This window comes from Pristiophorus japonicus, chromosome 13 (assembly GCF_044704955.1).
Source record: "Pristiophorus japonicus isolate sPriJap1 chromosome 13, sPriJap1.hap1, whole genome shotgun sequence".
In the NCBI taxonomy this organism is placed as follows: Eukaryota; Metazoa; Chordata; class Chondrichthyes; family Pristiophoridae; genus Pristiophorus; species Pristiophorus japonicus.
In genome coordinates, this window is record NC_091989.1 from 69,832,479 (window position 1) to 69,859,136 (window position 26,658).

The 26,658-nt window shown below is 47.1% G+C and overlaps 1 protein-coding gene across 1 annotated transcript in view; it reads right to left on the minus strand.

Annotated features, from left to right (window-relative positions):
- dnai7 (dynein axonemal intermediate chain 7) overlaps positions 1–26,658 on the minus strand; it is a 125,656-nt gene that overhangs the window by 40,558 nt on the left and 58,440 nt on the right. Inside the window, exon 11 of the mRNA XM_070896767.1 lies at positions 3,839–3,975. Coding sequence (XP_070752868.1) covers positions 3,839–3,975 — 137 coding nt within the window. The remainder of the gene's footprint in view (positions 1–3,838; positions 3,976–26,658) is intronic.

Here is a 26,658-nt window from a genome sequence, read left to right on the forward strand (position 1 = left end):
CACCCAACTCTACCTCACCACCACTTCTCTCGACCCCTCCACGGTCTCTAAATTGTCAGACTGCTTGTCCGATATCCAGTTCTGGATGAGCAGAAATTTTCTCCAACTGAATATTGGGAAGACCGAAGCCATTGTTTTTGGTCCCCGCCACAAACTCAGTTCCCTAGCCATTAATCCCATCTCTCTCCCCAATTTCTGTCTGAGGCTGAACCACATTGTTCGCAACCTTGGTGTCATATTTGACCTTGAAATGGGCTTCCAGCCACATATCCGCAGCATAACTAGTCCGCCGATTTCCATCTCCGTAACATCACCCTTTTCTGCCCCTGCCTCAGCTCATCTGCTGCTGAAGCCCTCATCCATGCCTTTGTTACCTCTAGACTTGACTATTCCAACGCACTCCTGGCTGGCCCTCCCACATTCTACCCTACATAAACTAGAGGTGATCCAAAACTCAGCTGCCCGTGTCCTAACTCGCACCAAGTCCTGCTCACCCATCATCCCTGTGCTCGCTGACATACATTGGCTCCCAGTTAAGCAATGCCTTGATTTCAAAAGTCTCATCCTTATTTTCAAATCCCTCCATGGTCTCACTCCTCCCTATCTCTTTAATTTCCTCCAGCCACACAACCTCCCGAGATATCTGTGCTCCTCTAATTTTGCCCTCTTAAGCATCCCTGATTATAATCACCTAACCATTGTTGGCCGTGCCTTCTGTTGACTGGGCCTCAAGCTCTGGAATTCCCTGCCTAAACCTCTCCGCCTCTCTTTCTTCCTTCAAGACGCTCCTTTAAAACCTACCTTTTTGACCAAGCTTTTGGTCACCTGCACTAATTTCTCCTTTGCGGCTCAGTGTCAATTTTTAAAATCTCATAATACTCCTGTGAAGCGCCTTGGGACGTTTCACTGCGTTAAAGGCGCTATATAAATACACGTTGTTGGTGTTATTTGCTCAACAAAAAACTCAATCAAGTTGGTTAAACACGATTTGCCTTTAACAAATCCGTGCTGGCTTTCCTTAATTAATTCACACTTGTCCCTCATTAATGTTTCTAAAAGCTTCTCCACCACCGAGCCAAAATTGGCTGGCCTGTAGTTCATAGAATCATAGAAAATTACGTCACAGAGGAGGCCATTCGGCCCATCATTTCCGTTTTGTTCGAAAAAGAGCTACCTAGCCTAATCCTACCTTCCAGCTCTAGGTCCGTAGCCCTGTAGGTTACAGCACTTTAAGTGCACATCCAAGTACTTTTTAAATGTGGTGAGGGTTTCTGCCTCTACCACCCTTTCAGGCAGTGAGTTCCAGACCTCCACCACCCTCCGAGTGAAAATATTTTTCCTCCTCTCCCCTCTGATCCTTCTACCAACTACTTTAAATCTATGCCCCCTGGTTATTGACTCCTCTGCTAAGGAAAACAGGTCCTTCCTATCTATGCCCCTAATAATTCTATTCGCCTCAATGAAATCTCCCCTCAGCCTCCTATGTTCCAAAGAAAACAACCCCAGCCTATCCAATCTTTCCTCATAGCCAAAATTCTCCAGTCCTGGCAACATCTTCGTAAATCTCCTCTAGACCCTCTCTAGTGCAATCACATCTTTCCTGTAATGTGGTGACCAGAACTGCACGCAGTTCTCCAGCTGCGACCTAACTAGTGTTGTATACAGTTCCAGCATAACTTCCCTGCTTTTATATTCTGTGCCTCGACTAATAAAGGAAAGCATTCCGTATGCCTTTTTAACTACCTTATCGACCTGTCCTGCTACCTTTAAGGATCTGTGGACACACACTCCAAGAGCCCTCTGTTCTTCCACAACTCTCAGTATCCTCCCGTTTATTGTCTATTCCCTTGCCTTGTTGCCCCTCCCCAAATGCATTACCTCACACTTTTCTGGATTGAATTCTATTTTCCACTTTTCTGCCCAATTGACCAATTCATCGATATCTTCTTGCAGTCTACAGCTTTCCTCCTCACTGTCAACCACAGACAATTTTTGTATCATCCGCAAATGTCTTTATCATACCCCGTACATTTAAGTCTAAATCATGAATATATTCTACAAAAAAACAAGGGACCGAGTACTGAGCCCTGCGGAACCCCACTGGAATCAGCCTTCCAGTCGCAAAAATACCCATCAACCCTTTGCTTCCTGCCACTGAGCCAATTTTGGATCCAATTTTCCACTCTCCTTTGGATCCCATGGGCTTTTATTTTTTTAATCAGCCTGCCATGCTAAAATCCATGTAGACTACATTAAACGCACTACCCTCATCGACCCCCCTGGTTACCGTCTCAAAACATTCAATCAGGTTCGTCAAACACGACCTTCCCTTAACAAATCCATGCTGACTGTCCTCGATCAATCTGTGTCTTTCTAAATTAAGATTTATACTGTCCCTCAGAATTGACTCCAATAATTTGCCCTGCACTGAGATTAAACTAACTGGCCTGTAATTATTCGGTTTATTCCTTCCTCCCTTTTTAAACAATGGTACAACGTTAGCAGTTCTCCAATCCTAGTTGCTGGATTTATCTGTATGATTATATTTGTATGTTCAAAAAACAGTTATAAATTAAGGCAAAGAAAGTTTTAAATGGCCTTTTCTGTTGCCATTTACCTATTTCTTGCCTTTGTGTGTGCATTTGACCACTGCCAAAGATGTCCTTGTATTCTGCCCTCACATAAATTCAGATAAGTTGTTTTTGATTGCTGTTGGTTGAGAGAATAATGTTGACCAGAACACTCCCTGCTCTTCTTCGAATAGTGCCGTAGGATTTTTTTTACAACTACGAGGCCTCGACTTAACATCTCAACTAAAAGGCATTCCCTACGAGACAATGCAGCACTCCCTTGGTGCAGCACTAAAGTGTTAGCTTAGACCATGTGCTCATGTTCTGAAGTGGGGGCTTGAAACTCTTGTAGCTCTAATTCTCTGACCACCCTTTGTGAGCACAGCTGAACGCTGGGAATGGCTGAGTTTACCGTTATGCAAAAATCAGAAACACTTGGGGGTGGAAATTCGGTCTGTTGCCTCCTCTGTTCGCACCCCAGGGGGCACTAATGGCAGTGAAATTGATTTCCGGGCAGGAGCCCAGCTTCCAGTGTCCTACCGGGACATTCGGTGCCGGTTTTGCGGGGACGCGGAGCAGTGCCGCCCCGGGAGAGTCGAGCCGGTGTGTAACACCCCCGGTTGCGACACCGTTCTGAAATTTGTTTTCTGGGGGACCCATAGCACCTCGTAGCGTGTCCTAGCGGGACCACCTGGGAAAGCAGGCAGTCCGAGCTGTTCCAGCCGCGGTGAGAGAAGGAATGTCTACCTGATTGTTTTCGGGTTTTTTTGTGATTTATGTTTACGTGGGGTGAGCAAGGTATTGGGAATGTTTTTGGTGTTTTTTCTTGCCGATTTCTTTTTTCCCAGGGAAGTCTCTCTTTAGGGCTTGGGATTTTCAGTTACTCAGCCGGCCTAGCGCCCTGAGAGAGGTGTGGAACGCATCCCTTAGCGCTCTGCCATACACTCAGGGCCTAGCTGATGAATTTTGTGACTGCAGACGCAGACCATATTCCAGTGCAAAATTTACCATCCCGCCGCCATTAGCGCCCTAATTAGCCTCCAACCGAATTTTCACCCCATTTTTTATTCACGTGCTTACGATTTCACTACATGTGACACATCAAGAACATGTGTCCCCCGTCCCCCCCCCGGATTAATTATTTAAATGTAAATATTTCTGTCAGATATCATAAAGGTAGATATCACGATCGAGTACACTTACTCTATTCTCTTAACATTGTTTAAACGACATTCAGGGTGTTGCGGTATGAAAATGTAGAAGTCTACCTGGACGATTCTCCATCCTTTAACGAACTTGGGCTGAGGTGGCAACTTCAGCACATCAAAATAATAGACTCCACCCAGTGGTGTGTACTGCTTAAAGTCAACGACACATTCATCTACTGATTCTGCTGACGGAATTTCTGGATGTACAAAAAGCACAAATTAAATCACGCCGCGACGGTTAACAGAATTCCCTTTTTAGGTATTGCAAAAATATATCTCAAATCTTCTGTTTTGTCCTTCCTTAGCAGAGTGATTTTATGTTTGATTGCTCAAATCCTGGCAGAGGCACCCATGTGATGTGTCAGTCATTCTTTTAATATTGGTTCTTGGGATGTGGTTGATGTTAGCAATGCCACATTTATTGCCCATCCATCGTTGGTCTGACAACACAGTGGTTTGATATGCCAGCTCGAAGCATACTAGAGCCAGAATTTTTACACTGAAGAGAATGTGGATTCCCGAGCGAGTCAGCAGTTAATAGCTGGTCAGCAGGTGATGTCTGCAACCCTTGTAAGCCACTCTCACTACATTGCATCAGTTTGCCACTAATAAAGCCAGTGTGACTGAGCAGGTATTCGGCTTTGCAGCTTTGATCGCCACTTTACCTGGCATCTATCAGAGTAGCATGGGTGCCGCTTATTCTGTTTCACCCTGGACCTCAGCACCAAGAACAGCAGCAGCAGCACCCTTTTCCTCAATGACCTGATGCTCCACAGGAGAGAGGGGATCAGCACAGGAGTGCTCCTCGCCGGAGGTGGTACCCCAACCACAGGATATACAGGCAGAGGACGAGTTTCCTGGACATGACTAGGCAGCAGCGCTTCAGGAGGCTCAGGCTATCGCGCCAGGTCAACACAAACATTTGTAGCTCGCTGGAAGACCTACTGCCTAGAGGACCTAGTGACCGCGCTTTACCAGTGGCTGTCAAAATCACCAGCATCCTCAATTTCTTCGCCTCCTTCCGGGGATCTACAGCAAACATTTGCAGGGTCTCGTCGTCGGCAGCCCACAAATGCATCACCCAGGTGACCGATGTTTCACAACTCAGTTTGCCACTGACGAAGTCAGTGTGAGTGAGCGGGTGCTCGGCTTTGCAGCTCTGGCTGGCTTCCCACAGGTGCAGAGCATCATCAGCTGCACACACGTGGCCATCAAGACACCGCCAGATCACCCAGGAGTGTTTGTGAACCGGAAAGCTTCCACTCCCTCAATGTGCAGCTTATCTGCAACCACAAAAAGACCATCATGCATGTGTGTGCCAGTATCCCAGGAAGCTGTCATGCCTCTTTCGTCCTGCCCCAGTCCACCCTCCCTCAGCTCGTTACATCTCCGAGCAGACTTACTGGCTGGCTGCTTGGAGACAACAGCTATCCACTGAAGAGGTGGCTGATGATACACTTGAGGAGGTCAAGCAATGAGGCCAAGGAGCGCTATAATGAAAGCCATTTGGCGACTTGATGTGTAATAGAGCAAGCAATCGGCATGCTGAAGATACGCTTCAGATACCTGGACAGATCTGGCAGAGCCCTTCAGTACAGACCAGCCAGGGTCTCCACAATGATCTTCGTATGTTGCATGCTGCACAACATAGCGCAGCAGCAAGGGTTGGAGCTGCAGGAGAAGCATGGCATGGAGCCTCTTCGGAGGAGAAAGAGGAGGAGGAACACCGAGTAGGAGGAACCTGAGGTGGACATAGCACCAGCAGTGATGCACATTGTTGCCTGGGATGGCCTCATAATGACACAATTTAGTTAAGTGGCTCCCAGATGCTGTACTAACTCCCCCCACTCACCACCAACACCACAAAGCAGACCTAAAATTATCAAACCATTTCTGTCACACACACACCCCCATTAATCGAGGTTAAGTAATGCACTCCAACTGACAAGGTCATTTCCCAGGTAGCAGGCAAAATTGGACAAGACGGAAAAGTGATGCACTGAAATAAATTTATATGGGTCATAAATAGAACTGAAACTTAACACTAACATTTTGACAAACATCCATGTGCATACATTTGTGCATCAATGATTGTGCCTTTTTTTCTTTTCTGAGTGCTTCTATGTGGTGCATTCCCTGTGGCTTCAGCAGAGGTAGAGGCAGGTTGCTTACTTCCCGGCGGCGACTACTTAAACACTTTTGGAGGATATTCTCTGGGCTTTGGAGCCTGTGAGGGCCCCGCCAAAGACTGCTCCTCCTGCGACTGTGCCGGGGCAGACTCAGCCATCGGGATCCGAGGCAGCATGTGGGGCTCTGACTGAGGGGGAGGCAACGGGGGAGTGCTTTGAGCAGAGCCCCCACTTCCATGTCCCCTCTCACTATCATCCTCCTCATGGGCCACCCACATTTCCCTGCTAGCAAGGAGCTGGAGAGCACCTTGCTGCAAAGCAGTGGGATGATGAACGCCCAAGTCTATGTTGGTATTCCTCCTCGAGATGACTGCGATCAGAGTCTGCAAGCTGATGTTCGCAGCAAGCATGGACTCCCTTGACTAGGATGGCCATCCATTCCATGGAAGAACACATCATTGCCATTGCCTGCGACATGGTACTGCTCATGCTGGAGATGGACTCCTCCATTCTCTCTACAATCACGCACTTCATGGCTGGGAAAGCTGCTAGAGCCTGCTGCATTTCTTGCTGCACCTCCAAGATCAACCTCTTTGTCGATAGCCCCCCGAGGTTCAGCAGCTACTTCCAGCTGAGCAGAGCTGGGAACGTCCAGTGCCCTCCGGACGTCTCCACTGCTGTCCCTGTCTCCACCACCTGCTCTGGCTCACTTATTATGTGTGAGGCACCAAGTGACAACACTACTGTATCTCGCGTGGGACCCATCGAGGTGTGTGTATCTGCGCTGGTGCTGGGTCCGCATGGGTCTGGTGACAGTGCGCCCTCAGAGACTGCAGCTTCCTCTGAGGAATCGTCTTCCTCCACCGGTTGGATGGCGGGGGGGGGGGGTCACTTGATGGACCTGTGGGAGAGTAAAGCCATGAATTAGAGGTGCCGAAATTCACCGTCCCTGAATGGACGGCTACCGTGGGGTTTGGGCGGCCGATCAAAAAATCGATGGGCCAACACGGTCGGGTGTTTTTCCCTCTCCAAGCCATATTCAGCTCCGGGGGGATTTGAACGATGCACACTTCCGCCGGAATCGGTGGGGTGAAGCCGCGCTAAAGGAGTTAGTGGCGCGGTAAGGTAATCGGGCGGGCCACTAGAAAACGGCCACGCCCGCGATTTTCAGCAACAAACACTGGGGACTTCTTCAGGCAGTGTCCCCGTGAGGTTTTCCAGTCGGTGCATGAACGCGACACCGCTGGAGTTTTGCCACGATCGGGGCCGTTTGGTAGGTAAATAGTTTTATTAATTTTAAATTTTAATTAAAAGTGCAGTAAGTTTTATTAATTGCTTTGGCTCCATTAAACCTGCTGAGTGCTGCTCAGAGGTTTTCACAGACTTTTGTACAACTTTCAGGTCTGATTCTTTAGTGGAGGCCTGTAGGCCTCATTGTGGGCTGCAGAGACCTGCTTGGCAGTGTTCACCCTGAGGATGGGAGGAGTGTTGGGAGGGCGACACCTGGTCAGAAGCAGTGCGGCACGCAGGAGAAGGCGCCGCCATCAGCACCGTGCAGACAGGCAGCGGGCAAGGGAGGCAGCAGCCATGGCTGCACAACAGAGAGAAGGACATGCAGATATGCGCAGATCTGCAGCTAGAGAGGGTGGCCAGGAGGGAGATGGCATCAGGAGGAGGGTGAGGGATGCTGATCACCCCCCGCGCCCCCATCTCCAAATACTGGGAGAGAAGCTCTCCTTACACCTCTTACACCAGCCATCCTTCCAACCTCCTTCCCCCCTCAGGGCCTTGCTGCAAACCCTGGCTGTTAAAAAGGCCAGGGAGCAGCTGACTCATTAGAAACCCTTACCTGCATGCTGAATTTTTCAGTGGTGATAACACTCAAATTAAGACAGCCACACCGCTGAAAAATCCACTTTGGAAGGGTTCATTAGCGCTGGAAACCATTTGTTCACTTTTGGAGCTGAATATGGGGTGGCCCAGCCATGAAAAAATTTCGGCGCAAATGGCCCCAAAAAGGTGGGGGGAGGAGCACCTTTCCAGCAGTACTGAATTTCGGGCCCAGAATCTTTAACATGACCATTAAGCACATTATGATATTTCACTGGCTGTTGACATCAAGTTACCATGAGTGACTGTTGTATGCCATGTGGCTGTATGATATTTAATTCTGTCACCAGGTTGTTGGGAGGTCCCCGCCTTTCCATCTCCCATCCCCCGCAGCTCCGCCACTCCGCTTATTTCTAGCACCTCTGCCTCTGCTGCCATTAATGTACTATAAATTGGGGGGCCACCTCCGGTTCTCTGTCTCTTTGTTGTTCTGTGCTCTCTTCTCTTGCAAGGAGGGAAAGAAGAGAACTTTAAGAAATGAGTGTAGGGGATAGATAGGCTACATACTAGAGGCTGACTATAAGGGAGTGCCGTGATATTGCCAAATGGCCTCCTTCTCATAGAATCATAGAAATTTATAGCACGGAAGGAGGCCATTTTGGCCAATTGTGTCCACGCCGGCCGACAAAGAGCTATCCAGCCTAATTCCACTTTCCAGCTCTTGGTCCGTAGCCCTGTAGGTTACGGCACTTCAAGTGCATATCCAAGTATCTTTTAAATGTGGTGAGGGTTTCTGCCTCTACCATCCTTTCAGGCAGTGAGTTCCAGACCCCCACCACCCTTTGGGTGAAGAAATTTCCCTTCAAATCCCCTCTAACCCTCCTCGCAATTACTTTAAATCTATGCCCACTGGTTGTTGACCGCTCTACCAAGGAAAACAGGTTCTCTCATCCACAGTATCCACTCTATCCAGGCCCCCCATCATTTTATACACCTCAATAAGGTCTCCCCATACCCTCCTCTTCCAAAGAAAAGAGACCCAGTATCTCCAATCTTTCCTCATAGCCAAAATTCTCCAGTCCAAGGAACATTCTTGTAAATCTTCTCTGCACCCTTTCCACTACAATCACATCTTTTCTGTAATGTGATGACCAGAACTGCACACAGTATTCCAGCTGCGGCATAACCAGTGTTTTATACAGTTTAAGCATAACCTCCTTGCTCTTGTATTCCCTGCATCAACTAATAAAGGCATTACTTTCTATGATTGCATTAGGATGAACATAAGAACTGAGCCTCCACAGCCCTCTGAGGCAGAGAAATTCAAAGATTCACAACCCTCTGAGTGAAAAAATTCCTGCTCATTTAAGTCTTAAATGGCCGCCCCTTATCCTATGACTATGCCCCCTAGTTCTAGACTCTCCAGGCAGGGGAATCAACCTCTCACCAGCTACCCTGTCAATCCCCCTCAGAATCTTTTATGTTTCAATGAGATCACCTTTCATTTTTCTAAACTCCAAAGTGTATAGGCCCTATCTACTCAACCTCTCCTCATAGGACAACCCTCTCCGTCCAGGAATCAATCTAGTGAACCTTTGTTGCATCGCCTCTAAGGCGTGTATGTCCTTTCTCAGATAGAGACCAAAACTTTGCACAGTACTCCAGGTGTGATCTCACCAAAGCCTTGTACCACTTCTTAAGTATTAAGACTTCTTTACTCTTGTACTCCAACCCCCTTGCAGTAAAGTCCAACATGCCATTTGCCTCCTTAATTGCTTGTACCTGCATGCTAACTTTCTGTGTTTCCTGTACGAGGACATCTAAATCTCTCTGAATACTAACATTTCAGTTTCTCATCATTTAAAAATATTCTGTTTTTCTATTCTTCCTACCAAAGTGAATAACCTCATATTTCCCCACATTATACCCCAGCTGTCACCTTACTGTCCACTCACTTAATCTGTCTATATTCCTTTGCAGGCTCTTTGTGTTTTCCTCACAGCTTACTGTCCCACCTAGCTTTGTATCATCAGCAAACTTGGATACACTGCACTCAGTCGCTTCATCTAGGTCATTAATATAGATTGTAAATAGCTGAGGGCCCAGCACTGATCCTTGCAGCATCCCACTAGTTATAGCCTGCCAAATTGAAAATGACTCATTTATCTCTACTTTCTGTTTTCTGTCCGATAACCAATCCTCTATCCATGCTAATATATTACCCCCAACCCCATGAGTCCTTATCTTGCAGAGCAACCTTTTATGTGGCACCTTATTGAATACCGTTTGGAAATCCAAATTATTAAGGATGTCTTGGCAGCGCATTTGGAAAGAGGTGACATGATAAGTCCAAGTCAGCATGGATTTGTGAAAGGGAAATCATGCTTGACAAATCTTCTGGAATTTTGAGGATGTTTCCAGTAAAGTGGACAAGGGAGAACCAGTTGATGTGGTATATTTGGACTTTCAGAAGGCTTTCGACAAGGTCCCACACAAGAGATTGATGTGCAAAGTTAAAGCACATGGGATTGGGGGTAGTGTGCTGACGTGGATTGAGAACTGGTTGTCAGACAGGAAGCAAAGAGTAGGAATAAATGGATACTTTTCAGAATGGCAGGCAGTGACTAGTGGGGTACCGCAAGGCTCTGTGCTGGGGCCCCAGCTGTTTACATTGTACATTAATGATTTAGACGAGGGGATTAAATGTAGTATCTCCAAATTTGCGGATGACACTAAGTTGGATGGCAGTGTGAGCTGCGAGGAGGATGCTATGAGGCTGCAGAGTGACTTGGATAGGTTAGGTGAATGGGAAAATGCATGGCAGATGAAGTATAATGTGGATAAATGTGAGGTTATCCACTTTGGTGGTAAAAACAGAGAGACAGATTATTATCTGAATGGTGACAGATTAGGAAAAGGGGAGGTGCAACGAGACCTGGGTGTCATGGTACATCAGTCATTGAAGGTTGGCATGCAGGTACAGCAGGCGGTTAAGAAAGCAAATGGCATGTTGGCCTTCATAGCGAGGAGATTTGAGTACAGGGGCAGGGAGGTGTTGCTACAGTTGTACAGGGCCTTGGTGAGGCCACACCTGGAGTATTGTGTACAGTTTTGGTCTCCTAACTTGAGGAAGGACATTCTTGCTATTGAGGGAGTGCAGCGAAGATTCACCAGACTGATTCCCGGGATGATGGGACTGACCTATCAAGAAAGACTGGATCAACTGGGCTTGTATTCACTGGAGTTCAGAAGAATGAGAGGGGACCTCATAGAAACGTTTAAAATTCTGACGGGTTTAGACAGGTTAGATGCAGGAAGAATGTTCCCAATGTTGGGGAAGTCCAGAACCAGGGGTCACAGTCTAAGGATAAGGGGTAAGCCATTTAGGACCGAGATGAGGAGAAACTTCTTCACCCAGAGAGTGGTGAACCTGTGGAATTCTCTACCACAGAAAGTAGTTGAGGCCAATTCACTAAATATATTCAAAAGGGAGTTAGATGAAGTCCTTACTACTCGGGGGATCAAGGGGTTTAGCGAGAAAGCAGGAAGGGGGTACTGAAGTTGCATGTTCAGCCATGAACTCATTGAATGGCGGTGCAGGCTAGAAGGGCTGAATGGCCTACTCCTGCACCTATTTTCTATGTTTTCTATGTTTCTAAATATACTACATCCATTGGTTCCCCTTTATCTACTCTGCTCGTTGCAGCCTCAAAATAAATTTGTTAAACATGATTTCCCTTTCATAAAACCATATTGACTCTGCCTAATAATATTGTGATAAGTGCCCCGTTACCATTTCCTTAATAATGAATTCCAGCATTTCCCTAACTTCTGATGTCATGCTAACTATAGTATCCGGTTTTCTCTCTCCCTCCTTTCTTGAATAGCGGGGTTACATTTGCTACCTTCCAATCCGCTGTGACCATTCTAGAATCTGGAGAATTTTGGAAGATCACAACCAATGCATCCACCATCTCTGCAGCTACCTCTTTTAGAACCCTAGGATATAGACCATCAGGTCCAGGGATTTGTCGGCTTTTAGTCTCATTAGTTCACTCAAGTACATTTTCTCTACTGATAGTAATTACTTTAAGTTCCTCACCCTCATTAGCCCCTTGGTTCCCCACTATTTTTAGTATGCTTTTTGTGTCTTCTACTGTGACGACAGATACAAAATATTTGTTTAAAGTCTCTGCCATTTCCTTATTCCCCATTATAATTTTACCTATCTCAGCCTCTAAGGGACCAATGCTTCCTTTGGCAACTCTCTTCCTTCTTACTTTTAGAAGCTCTTACAATCTGTTGGTCATGAGGGCGAGTGCCAGTGGTGGATAGTCAGATGGGGATGTGAGTAGGTGCATAGAAAGTGAGGGATGAGAGCACCTGTAAGGTTGGTGTTAGGAGTGACGTGCAAAAGTAGGCTTGGGAAGGCAGAGTGATGGGGTTGAGATGACACACACATCAGGATGCAGTTGAATGTGGCATTGTACTCACCTTTCCTGACCTCATGACGTCATTAAATCTCTTCCTACACTGCATCCAGGAGTGGCTCACAATACCCCTGCTGTTCACTTCGAGCACGATCTCCAGCCATCCCCTCTTTGTTTCACTGGCTGGCCTCTTCCTGCCGTCAGCAAGGAAGAGGACCTCCTTTCGTGCTCTCACTCCCTGGAACAGGATGTCCAGGGAGGAATCAGAAAACCTGGGCGCAGCCTTCTGGCACCGAGACTGCATCGTTGTCTATAAATGCTTGCACCCTCACAATCAAAGTTTTGGATGTAACAGCGACAGGCACCTCTCAGAACTGCCTACAAAAACCTTCAACTCTGATGTGTGCAAGGCTCCTTTAAATGGGCAGGATAAAGGCGAATCATCCGTGATATCACCAGACACGCTCCAGTTAATTGGCCGGAAAACCCGCATGACTCAGCCAAATGATCTAATTAAGTTAAACACACAGTGGAGAGCGCACTGATGGAAAGTTTGGGATAGTGACATGCTATCCGGCCTCCTGCCCCACACCTGAACCCACTCACAGGTAAAATTCAGCCAAATAACGTCGGACTTGGGTCGCGTGTTGGCCAGACCGAGCAGGAGTGGCAGTATCCCTTCCTTGAAGTCATTAGTGAACCAGTGGGGTTATTATAACAATCCAGCAGCTTTCATGGTCATTTTTTTCCACTGTTGCCAGCCCACAGATTACCAGATTTATTCAATTCAATTTCACAATTTGCCATGGTGGGATGTGAACTCATGACCTCCAAGCTGCTGGTCCAGTGCCATAACCCTGTTGGTGGAAATGTCTCCACATGAAGATCAACTGTGTACCAACCTGCATCCAACTAAGGCTATTAGTGAAACTATCCAATAAAAAAGATAAAACGATGGACTTAAAAGCATTACATAATACACAGTGGGTGTTAAAATGCCTGAACTAAAATAAGAATAAAATAAATAGCTATCCAATTCAGTGGAGAGTTACCCCAGCAAAACCTTTAATCTCTCCCATCCTGACCAGTCCCCTTGGTGTGGCCCCCATCTTTGCTCCCTTGAGTCCAAATAGCACAGTCTTGAGTGTATCTGGCCATTCCTCATCAGATCTAGATGGACCACATCAAGAACCATGTGGCCTCATTCTCCTCTGCCAAAATCACCCACTACTCCAGGATCATCCACCACCAACCATCCCCTTAAATCCCTCTTTCATGCCCCCTGCACTCTCACCTGCAACAGCAAGTTGTCAAGAAGACCTAGGCCATATGTGCAGCTGCCAATGGAATTCCCTCCCTAAACCTCTCATAGAAACATAGAAAATAGGTGCAGGAGCAGGCCATTCAGCCCTTCTAGCCTGCACCACCATTCAATGAGGTCATGGCTGAACATGAAACTTCAGTACCCACTTCCTGCTTTCTCGCCATACCCCTTGATCCCCCGAGTAGTAAGGACTTCATCTAACTCCCTTTTGAATATATTTAGTGAATTGGCCCCAACCACTTTCTGTGGCAGAGAATTCCACAGGTTCACCACTCTCTGGGTGAAGAAGTCTCTCCTCATCTCGTTCCTAAATGGCTTACCTCTTATCCTTAGACTGTGACCCCTGGTTCTGGACTTCCCCAACATTGGGAACATTCTTCCTGCATCTAACCTGTCTAAACCCGTCAGAATTTTAAACGTTTCTATGAGGTCCCCTCTCATTCTTCTGAACTCCAGTGAATACAAGCCCAGTTGATCCAGTCTTTCTTGATAGGCCAGTCCCACCATCCCGGGAATCAGTCTGGTGAACCTTCGCTGCATTCCCTCAATAGCAAGAATGTCCTTCCTCAAGTTAGGAGACCAAAACTGTACACAATACTCCAGGTGTGGCCTCACCAAGGCCCTGTACAATTGTAGCAACACCTCCCTGCCCCTGTACTCAAATCCCCTCGCTATGAAGGCCAACATGCCATTTGCTTTCTTAACCGCCTGCTGTACCTGCATGCCAACCTTCAATGACTGATGTAGCATGACACCCAGGTCTCGTTGCACCTTCCCTTTTCCTAATCTGTCAACATTCAGATAATAGTCTGTCTCTCTGTTTTTATCACCAAAGTGGATAACCTCACATTTATCCACATTATACTTCATCTGCCATGCATTTGCCCACATACCTAACCTATCCAAGTCACTCTGCAGCCTCATAGCATCCTCCTCGCAGCTCACACTGCCACCCAACTTAGTGTCATCCGCAAATTTGGAGATACTACATTTAATCCCCTCGTCTAAATCATTAATGTACAATGTAAACAGCTGGGGCCCCAGCACAGAACCTTGCGGTACCCCACTAGTCACTGCCTGCCATTCTGAAAAGTCCCCATTTACTCCTACTCTTTGCTTCCTGTCTGACAACCAGTTCTCAATCCACGTCAGCACACTACCCCCAATCGCATGTGCTTTAACTTTGCACATTAATCTCTTGTGTGGGACCTTGTCGAAAGCCTTCTGAAAGTCCAAATATACCACATCAACTGGTTCTCCTTTGTCCACTTTACTGGAAACATCTTCAAAAAATTCCAGATTTGTCAAGCATGATTTCCCCTTCACAAATCCATGCTGACTTGGACCTATCATGTCACCATTTTCCAAATGCGCTGCTATGACATCCTTAATAATTGATTCCATCATTTTACCCACTACTGAGGTCAGGCTGACCGGTCTATAATTCCCTGTTTTCTCTCTCCCTCCTTTTTTAAAAAGGGGGGTTACATTGGCTACCCTCCACTCGATAGGAACTGATCCAGAGTCAATGGAATGTTGGAAAATGACTGTCAATGCATCCGCTATTTCCAAGGCCACCTCCTTAAGTACTCTGGGATGCAGTCCATCAGGCCCTGGGGATTTATCGGCCTTCAATCCCATCAATTTCCCCAACACAATTTCCCGACTAATAAAGATTTCCCTCAGTTCCTCCTCCCTACTAAACCCTCTGACCCTACCTCCCTCTCCTCCTTCAAGATCCCCCTTCAAACCCACCTCCTTGACCAAGCTTTTGGTCACCCCTCGTTATCTCTTCTTCAGTTTGCCTCAGTTTTCTTTTCATCTCATGCATCTATAAAGCAGTTTGGAAAATTTTTCATTGTTAAAAGTGCCATATAAATGCAAGTTGTTACTGTTGTTGGATAAGGTGCATGACACAGAGCTGATAAGGCTTGCAGTATCTGATCTGTAACCCAAACCTAGACAGCTAGCTTGTGCACACAAATGTTGACAATCTAACTCAGATAAGTAGTTGTATCTCTGAATTTCCCCACAGATAACCAACTAAAATTAGAAGTTCCTATTCCCATACTTTGATTGTTGCTGGGTGAATGTTAATACCCAGAGCTTGCAGTAAGGTCAAGGCAGGAGCACTTCTGCCCTTTCTCTTCATCTCATGATTGACAACAAATTCTGCCATCCCAATTTCATTTGTTTGTTCCGACGTACACCATGAGAGTTATGTATCATAAATAAGATCACAAATTCTAGCAAGAACGCCAGAGATCATTGTCAAGGTCATTGTTTTCATTAATGCTTTGCGTTTGTCATGTTTGTAACCTTCACATAACTGTAACCTTTACGTAACAATGTACACTGTATACACCTGAGAAATGCACACCTTGACCACAAGGGGTGAACTTGTGGGAAACACTCCTCACCTGGTCATCCAGGTATATAAAGGGAGGGTCAGCATTTCTTGGTCCTGGGAATAAAGGTTCAGGTCAGGTAGTGACCTTGTCTGCAGTACATGCCTCGTGTGATTATATAGTAAGGTGTAAGGACACTACACCTTACTATATAATATGGCGAGAAAGCAGGAATGGGGTATGAAGTTGAATGTTCAGCCATGAACTCATTGAATGGCGGTGCAGGCTAGAAGGGCCGAATGGCCTACTCCTGCACCTATTTTCTATGTTTCTATGTCTATGTTTCTATTTGGCGACGAGAAACGGGAATCAACAACCCACGAGGATGGCCACCAGTAGCAGAGAGGAAAGGTACTGTGTTGGTGAGGACTGGGACGATTTCGTTGAGAGACTCCAGCAGAACTTTGTCACGAAGGACTGGCTGGGAGAGGAATCGGCTGACAAGCGGAGGGCGCATCTACTGATCAGCTGTGGATCCAAGACGTACCTGCTCGCACCCGAGAGTCCGGTGGACAAGTCCTTTGAAGAGCTCAGCATACTGATCAGTGAGCACCTCAAACCGGTGAACAGTATACACATGGCCCGGCACCAGTTCTATACACACCGGCGTCGGGAGGGACAAAGCATATCGGACTTCGTTGCAGACCCTCGGTGTTTGGCCAGCCTCTGTAAGTTCACAGATGCCTGCAGGGGGGAGATGTTAAGGGATTTCTTCATTGAGGGCATTGGTAATGCCGGGATTTTCAGGAAGCTTATTGAGACCAAGGACTTGACTTTGGAAAGGGCAGCGTTGATAGCTCAGATCTTCATGGCAGGGGAAGAGGAGACCAAGATAATTTACGCGCGCAGTCCTGGTTCCAACGTGGCGCTGGACTAGGGAGTTAAAATTGTAAACGCGACTCAGAATCCCGCAGGCAGGCAAGGGCAATTCGACACCGCCCAGGCAGCAACAGACTCTAGGGTGGGCCAGCAACAGAGACAATGGCAGGGGGACTGGCAATTCACGCCATCACAAGGGACAATGTGTCCCGGGATGGGACCATTGACACTCACCAACAGAGTGCTCAGGAGTAATCAAAGAGACAATCAGAGAGGAATGCCTGGTAACAGTTCCTTTGTTCACAACAATCTCAGCTCATGCTGGAGGTGTGGTGGCAGACATGCTGCGAAAACCTGTAAGTTTCAACAATTTATCTGAAGAAACTGTAACTTCAGTGGACATTTGGCCAGAATGTGCTGAAAGTTCGTAGCGAGGCTAGTTTATGAGGCAGAGGAACCAGACGAGGGGTCTGCAAGGCAGGTTGATGCTTGGGGCAAAGCTATGGACGCTGAAGTCCAGCGGGTTCATGTGGCAGACATCCACAGCTCGTATACCAAAATGCCACCTATGATGATGAACGTCCCATTAAATGGCATCCCGGTACGCATGGAGCTGGACACAGGAGCCAGCCAGTCACTTATGAGTGCCCAACAATTTAAAAAACTATGGCCACTCAAAGCTAACAGGCCCAAACTGGAACGCATTGACACACAGTTACGGACGTACACCAGAGAGATCATCCCAGTGCTAGGCAGTGCAAACTTGGTGGTCACACACAATGGATCGGAGAACCGGCTGCTACTCTGGACTGTCCCGGGGAATGGTCTTGCGCTCTTGGGGAGGAGCTGGTTAGCCGAGATGAACTGGAAATGGGGGGGGATGTGCACGCCATTTCATCTGTGGAGCGAAGTTCATGCTCACAGGTCCTACAGAAATTCGAGTCACTTTTTCAACCTGGTGTCGGGACTTTATAAGGTACCAAAGTAGTGATAAGCATCACCCCGGACGCCAGACCAGTGCACCACAAAGCTAGAGCCGTACCATATGTGATGCGTGAGAGAATTGAGAGTGAGTTGGACAGGCTGCTAAGAGAGCGCATAATTTCGCCTGTTGAATTCAGTGACTGGGCAAGCCCCATCGTTCCTGTCCTTGAAGCGGATGGCTCGGTCAGGATTTGTGGCGACTACAAGGCCACCATCAACCGAGTGTCACTACAGGACCAATACCCGCTTCCGAGAGCGGAGGATCTTTTTGCCACACTGGCAGGTGGCAAGCTGTTCACCAAGTTGGATCTCACTTCAGCCTACATGACTCAGGAACTGGCTGAAGAATCCAAGCTTCTGACCACCATCACTACGCACAAGGGGCTATTTGTTTACAACAGGTGTCCGTTTGGCATTCGTTCAGCGGCCGGTATCTTCCAGAGGAACATGGAAAGCTTGCTTAAATCCATTCCTGGAACAATCGTATTCCAAGATGATAGCCTAATCACGGGTCGAGACACCGAGGAACACCTCCACAACCTGGAGGAGGTGCTACGCCGACTGGACCGGGTAGGCTTGCGACTAAAGAGGTCCAAGAATGTGTTTTTGGCCCCAGAGGTCGAGTTTCTGGGCAGGAGGGTTGTCGCAGGCGGGATCCGGCCTACCGAATTCAAAACGGAGGCGATCCGTCGTGCGCCCAGGCCCGGCAACACATCGGAGTTGTGGTCATTCCTGGGAATCTTGAACTACTTTGGGAACTTTCTGCCGAACTTAAGCACATTGTTGGAGCCGCTACACGTGCTCCTGCATAAGGGTTGTGAATGGTTTTGGGGGGACTGTCAAGAACGGGCTTTCAATCGGGAGCGGAACCTGCTTTGTTCTAATAAGTTGTTGACCCTGTACAACCCTGAATCGGTGTGGGTGGAGCTGCGGAATTCCAAAGGGCAGAAAGCGCTAGTGAGAGTTGTGTATAGACCACCAAATAGTAGTAGTGAAGTTGGGGACAGCATGAAACAAGAAATAAGGGATGTGTGCAATAAAGGTACAGCAGTAATCATGGGCGACTTTAATCTACATATAGATTGGGCTAACCTAACTGGTAGCAATGCGGTGGAGGAGGATTTCCTGGATTAGAGATGGTTTTCTAGACCAATATGTCGAGGAACCAACCAGGGAGCTGGCCATCCTAGACTGGGTGATGTGTAATGAGAAGGGATTAATTAGCAATCTTGTTGTGCGAGGCCCTTTGGGGAAAAGTGACCATAGTATGGTAGAATTCCTTATTAAGATGGAGAGTGACAAAGTTAATTTGGAAACTAGAGTCCTGAACTTAGGGAAAGGTAACTTCGACGGTATGAGGTGTGAATTGGCTAGAATAGACTGGCAGAGGATACTTAAAGGGTTGACAGTGGATAAGCAATGGCAAACATTTAAAGATCACATGGATGAACTTCTGCAATTGTACATCCCTGTCTGGAGTAAAAATAAATCTGGGAAGGTGGCTCAACCATGGCTAACAAGGGAAATTAAGGATAGTGTTAAAACCAAGGAAGAGGCATATAAATTGGCTAGAAAAATCAACAAACCTGAGGACTGGGAGAAATTGAGAATTCAACAGAGGACTAACGGTTTAATTAAGAAGGGGAAAATAGAGTTTGAGAGGAAGCTTGCACGGAGCATAAAAACTGACTGCAAAAGCTTCTCTAAATATGTGAAGAGAAAAAGATTAGTAAAGACAAACGTAGGTCCCTTGCAGTCGGATTCAGGTGTATTTATAATGGGGAACAAAGAAATGGCAGACCAGTTGAACCAATACTTCGGTTTTGTCTTCACAAAGGAAGATACAAATAACCTTCCGAATATACTAGGGGACAGTGGGTCTAGTGAGAAGGAGGAACTGAAGGATATCTTTATTAGGCGGGAAATTGTGTTGGGGAAATTGATGGGATTGAAGGCCGATAAATCCCCAGGGCCTGATAGTCTGCATCCCAGAGTACTTAAGGAAGTGCCTATAGAAATAGTGGATGCATTGGTGATCATTTTCCAACACTCTATCGACTCTGGATCAGTCCCTATGGACTGGAGGGTAGCTAATGTAACACCACTTTTTAAAAAAGGAGGGAGAGGGAAAGCAGGTAATGATAGACCGGTTAGCCTGACATCAATAGTGGGGAAAATGTTGGAATCAATTATTAAAGATGAAATAGCAGCCCATTTGGAAAGCAGTGACAGGATCAGACCGAGTCAGCATGGATTTATGAAAGGGAAACCATGCTTGACGGATCTTCCGGAATTTTTTGAGGATGTAACTAGTAGAGTGGACAAGGGAGAACCAGTGGATGTGGTGTATTTGGACTTTCAAAAGGCTTTTGACAAGGTCCCGCACAAGAGATTGGTGTGCAAAATCAAAGCACATGGTATTGGGGGTAATGTACTGACATGGATAGAGAACTGGTTGGCAGACAGGAAGCAGACAGTCGCGATAAACGGGTCCTTTTCAGAATGGCAGGCAGTGACTAGTGAGGTGACACAAGGCTCAGTGCTGGGACCCCAGCTCTTTACAATATACATTAATGATTTAGATGAAGGAATTGAGTGTAATATCCCCAAGTTTGCAGATGACACTAAACTGGGTGGCGGTGTGAGCTGTGGGGAGGACGCTAAAAGGCTGCAGGGTGACTTGGACAGGTTAAGTGAGTGGGCAAATACATTATAATGTGGATAAATGTGAGGTTATCTACTTTGGAGGCAAAAACACGAAGGCAGATTAGGAAAAGAGGAGGTGCAACGAGATCTGGGTGTCATGGTTCATCAGTCATTGAAAGTTGGCATCAGGTACAGCAGGCGGTGAAGGCGGCAAATGGTATGTTGGCCTTCATAGCTAGGGGATTTGAGTATAGGAGCAGGGAGAGGTCTTACTGCAGTTGTACAGGGCCTTGGTGAGGCCTCACCTGGAATATTGTGTTCAGTTTTGGTCTCTTAATCTGAGGAAGGACGTTCTTGCTATTGAGGGAGTGCAGCGAAGATTCACCAGACTGATTCCCGGGATGGCAGGACTGACATATGAGGAGAGACTGGATCAACTGGGCCTTTATACACTGGAGTTTAGAAGAATGAGGGGATCTTATAGAAACATAAAAGATTCTGACGGGACTGGACAGGTTAGATGCGGGACGAATGTTCCCGATGTTGGGGAAGTCCAGAACCAGGGGACACAGTCTTAGGATAAGGGGTGGGCCATTTCGGACTGAGATTAGGAGAAACTTCTTCACTCAGAGAGTTGTTAACCTGTGGAATTCCCTACCACAGAGAGTTGTTGATGCCAGTTCATTGGATATATTCAAGAGGGAGTTAGATATGGCCCTTACAGCTAAAGGGATCAAGGGGTATGGAGAGAAAGCAGGAAAGGGGTACCGAGGGAATGATCAGTCATGATCTTATTGAATGGTGGTGCAGGCTCGAAGGGCCGAATGGCCTACACCTGCGCCTATTTTCTATGTTTCTATGTTTCATACGACAGTCCTGCCATCCCAAGAATCAGTCTGGTGAACCTTCGCTGCACTCCCCCTATGGCAAGTATATCCTTTCTTAGGTAAGGAGACCAAAACTGCACACAGCACTCCAGATGCGGTCTCATCAAGACCCTGTATAACAACAATGTGATAATCATCTATTTTTGAGTGATACTGCTTGAGGGATAAATACTGACCAGGGCACCGGGGAGATCGCCTTTGTTCTTCTTCTTCGAAATAGTGCCATGGGGTCAGACAGTCAGTGGAAGATCATTTTAATTCCCTCTGTCTGTCAGAAATTGGATGGGGTGGGCAGTTAAAATGGAATGGGAGACTTATCTACTGGTCTCCCACCCCGATCCTTCCAATGGCAATTGTAAGTTACAGGCACCAATGACACCAGCCCAATGTCAGCAAGGCCCTTGTTTAAATATGCAAATTGGTTTCCAATTATGTCATCAGGACTCGACTACAAGTCTGTGCGGGAACTCTCTCGGGAGGTAAATCCAGAGCTAGAGGAGACCCAGCGAGGCAAGTTATTTTAGCTCTTTTCCTGTTTCCTTGCAGGAGAGCTCCTCCGGTCCCCACAAGGATACCTCAGGCCTTTCCCTGCTCCAGCAGTCTCTCCATCCTAAACGCCATCCTAAACTCTTACCCTAGTGCCAGGGAATCATATGATCGGGTCAAGGCTCTAGAGCAGAGCAGAGTTTTGGGTAAGGGTGGGTCGGGAATGGATAGAGAGAGCAACAAAGGTAATAGGACATCAGTGACTAAGGTGATGTCAAGGACAAATAGAAAAAAAATCAAAAGCTAAAGGCACTATATCTGAATGTGCGAAGCATTCGCAACAAAACAGATGAATTAATAGCGCAGATAGAAATTAATAGGTTTGATCTAATAGCCATTACGGAAACATGGTTGTAAAGTGACCAAGGTTGTGAATTAAATATTCCAGGATACTTAACTTTTAGAAGAAATGGGCAAAATGGAAAAGGAGGGGTAGCCCTGATAATAATGAATGGGGTAAAGAGAAAGAGTAGCGAGAAAGGATCTTAGCTCAGAAAATCAAGAAGTGGAATCAGTTTGGATGGAGCTAAGAAAAAGCAAGGGGCAGAAAACATTGGTGGGAGTTTTTTAATGGCCCCCAAACAGTAGTTGTAATGTAGGCAAGAGTATAAACAGGAAATTAGAGGCGCATGTAACAAGGGTAATACAGTAATCATGGGGGACTTTAATCTACATATAGACTGGAAAACCAAATTTGCAGTAATAGTGTGGAGGACGAATTAATAGAATGTATACAAGATAGTTTTCTAGATCAGTATGTTGAGGAACCAACTAGGGAACAGACTAGATCTAGTATTGTGTAATGAGAATTAGTAATCTTGTAGTAAATGGGCTCTTAGGGAAGAGTGACCATAATATGATAGAATTTTATATTAAGTTTGAAAGTGATTTAGTTAAATCAGAAATTAGGGTCTTAAGTCTAAACAAAGCAAACTACGTAGGTATGAGGGGCGAGTTGGCTAAGGTAGATTGGGAAACTACAATAAAAGATATGATGGTAGACAACCAATGGCTAGCATTTAAAGAATTAATACATAATTTTCAACAAATATACATTCATTTAAGGCACAAAACCCTACAGGAAAAGTGGTCCAACCGTGGCTAAGAAGTTAAAGATAGTGTTAGGTCAAAGGAAGAGACCTATAGGGGCTGAAATTGCCCTCCACCCCAAAAATTCAAATCTATTGAATATTGTCCGCCCGAATCCATGGGGCAGAGAATAGAGAGAAAGTGCCCTCTTTTTGTGTTTAAATTTGTTGTGGCGGCTGAGGGGCGGAAGTGCGTCGGGAGCAGGGCGGAAGACAGGTGGTGTCATCAGCGCCATGCTGAGCATGTCAGCGCGGCGCTAACACGTAGCAATGTCCCTCCCCTTCAGTTAAAGGGGAGGGCCGCTGCGAGCTCTGCAGCCACTTTGGTGGCACCCACTGGGCCACTAGGGAGGGCTTTGGCCGGGTCAAACCTCAGGCAGTCATTGTCAGACCGACTTCAGACCCAGCCGATAACTAAAATAAAATGGCGGTCGTGGCAATGTGCCCTCCCCTTTAAGGGCGGACACGCCGCCCAGCCACTGTCAGCTTCCCACCGGGAAAAGCTGTCGGGAGCACCGAGCGGTGGCGGCTTCACTCCTGCGGGGCAATTTCCCTCATGGGACGGAAAGGGGTCAGCGCGTGCCTGATGGGGCAGGAACACGGGGCGTGGCAGAAACCCATTTCTGCCCCCCCCGGCCTGGGGACAATTTCAGATGGATCGTACCATCTGCCTGCCACCAGTCAGAAAGGCCTGACTTCCCCATTACCGCGGTAATGGAGCTTAGAGGGGGGCAATTTCGGCCCCATAATGTTGCCAAAAAGAGCAGTGAGCTGGAGGTTTGGGAGGATTTTAGAATTCAGCAAAGGAGGACCAAGAAGTTGATAAAGAAAGGGAAAATAGAATATGAGTAAACTAGCAAGATACATAAAAGCAGACAGTAAAAGCTTCTATAGGTATGTAAAAAGGAAAAGATTAGCGACAGTAAATGTGGGGCCCTGACAGGCTGATACAGGAGAAATTATAATGCGGATTAAGGAAATGGCAGAGATATTAAACAAATACTTTGTGTCTGTCTTCAAGGAAGAAGACACAAAAAACCTCCTGGAAATAGTGGAGAACCAAGGGTCTAGCAAGAATGAGGAACTGAAAGAAATTAGTATTAGCAAAAAAATATTACTGGAGAAATTAATGGGACTGAAAGCCGATAAATCCCTTGGACCTGGTGGGGTTTTAAAAGAGGTGGCTATAGAGGTAGTGGATGCATTGGTTGTCATCTTCCAAAATTCCATACATTCTATAACTGTTATCGTGGATTGGAAGGTAGCAAATGTAACCCTGCTATTTAAGAAAGGAGGGAGAGAGAACTACAGACCAGTTAGCCTGATATCAGTAGTAAGGAAAATGCTAACATTTATTATTAAGGACGTGGTAACTTTGAAAATAATAATAGGATTATGCAGAGTCAACATGGATTTATGAAAGGGAAATCATGTTTGACAAATCTGTTAGAGTTTTTTGAGGTTGTAACTAGCAGAATAGATTAGATAAGGAGGAACCAGTGGATGTGGTGTATTGGACTTTTAGAAGGCATTCGATAAGGTGCCACACAAGAGGTTATTAAACAAAATTAGGGCTCATGGGTGGCGGTGTGAGCTGTGGGAAGGACGCTAAGAGGCTGCAGGGTGACTTGGACATATTAGGTGAGTGGGCAAATACATGACAGATGCAGTATAATGTGGATAAATGTGAGGTTATCCATTTTGGGGGCAAAAACACGAAGGCAGAATATTATCTGAATGGTGGCAGACTAGAAAAAGGGGAGGTGCAACGAGACCTGGGTGTCATGGTTCATCAGTCACTGAAAGTGGACACGCAGGTACAGCAGGCGGTAAAGAAGGCAAATGGTATGTCGGCCTTCATAGCTAGGGGATTTGAATATAGGAGCAGGGAGGTCTTACTGCAGTTGTACAGGGCCTTGGTGAGTCCTCACCTGGAATATTGTGTTCAGTTTTGGTCTCCTAGTCTGAGGAAGGACGTTCTTGCTATTGAGGGAGTGCAGCGAAGGTTCACCAGACTGATTCCAAGGATGGCTGGGCTGTCATATGAGGAGAGACTGGATCAACTGGGCCTTTATTCACTGGCGTTTAGTAGGACGAGAGGGGATCTCATAGAAACATATAAGATTCTGACGGGACTGGACAGGTTAGATGCGAGAAGAATGTTCCCGATGTTGGGGAAGTCCAGAACCAGGGGACATAGTTTTAGGATAAGAGGTAGGTCATTTAGGACTGAGATGAGGAGAAACTTCCTCACTCAGAGTTGTTGACCTGTGGAATTCCCTGCCGCAGAGAGTTGTTGATGCCAGTTCACTGGATATATTCAAGAGGGAGTTAGATATGGCCCTTACGGTTAAGGGGATCAAGGGGTATGGAGAGAAAGCAGGAAAGGGGTACTGAAGGAATGATTATCCATGATCTTATTAAATGGCGGTGCAGGCTCGAAGGGCCGAATGGCCTACTCCTGCACCTATTTTCTATGTTTCTATGTTAACCCCTGTAAGAAACTGGTTTTAGCGTGTGATGCATCATCCTATGGGGTTTGGTGCGTGTTGCAGCAGAGTAATGAGAGAGCCAACTCCAACCTGTGGCTTATGCCTTCAGGTCGCTCTCCCAAGCAGAAAGGGGGTACGGGATGGTTGAAAAGGAAGCATTCGCATGTGTCTACGGGTGAAAAAGATGCACCAGTACCTTTTTGGCAGAAGCTTCGAGTTAGAAATGGACCACAAGCCGTTAATATCCCTGTTGTCCGACAGCAAGGCTGTCAATGCCAATGTGTCAGCTCGCATACAACGGTGGGCCCTCACGCTGGCTGCGTGTGACTACACCATACGGCACCAGCCAGGCACCGAAAATTGCGCTGACGCGCTCAGCAGGCTCCCACTGGCGACCACTGAGGGGGCGTCGGAGCAAAGTGCAGAGATGGTCATGGTCATTGAGGCTTTCGACACCGCAGGCTCCTCCATCACAGCCCGCCAGATCAAAATCTGGACCAACAAAAATCCCCTCCTATCCCTGATAAAGAAATGTGTCCTGACTGGGGATTGGGCGCCCGCACACGGAGCGTGCCCCGAGGAGGTCAGACCGTTTCACAGACGGATGGACGAGCTCTCCATCCAAGCCGACTGCCTGCTATGGGGCGGCCGGGTAGTCATGCCCCAGAAAGGCAGGGAGGCATTCATCAGGGAACTCCACAGCGAGCACCCAGGCATTGTGCTAATGAAGGCCATTGCCCGGTCACATGTATGGTGGCCGGGAATTGACTCAGACCTGGAACACTGGGTTCGCAGGTGCACGACATGTGCTCAGCTGGGAAATGCCCCCAGGGAGGCCCCACTCAGCCCATGGCCCTGGCCCACCAGGCCATGGTCACGTATTCACGTAGACTACGTGGGCCCGTTCATGTGAAAAATGTTCCTGATTGTTGTCGATGCGTACTCAAAATGGATCGAGTGCATCATATTGAATTCGTGCACGACGTTCATCACTGAGGAGAGTCTGCGTACGGTCTTTGCGACCCACGGCTTGCCGGACATCCTGGTTAGCGACAATGGCCCGTGTTTCACTAGCTATGAATTCCAGGAGTTTATGTCGGGTAATGGTATCAAACACGCCAGGACAGCACCGTTCAAGCCGGCTTCCAATGGCCAGGCAGTACGTGCGGTTCAAATCATAAAACAGGGCATGCTCCGGATTCAAGGACCCTCCCTTCAGTACCGCCTATCGCGCCTCCTGCTGGCCTATAGATCCCGCCCGCATTCGCTCACGGGAATGCCGCCCGTGGAACTACTC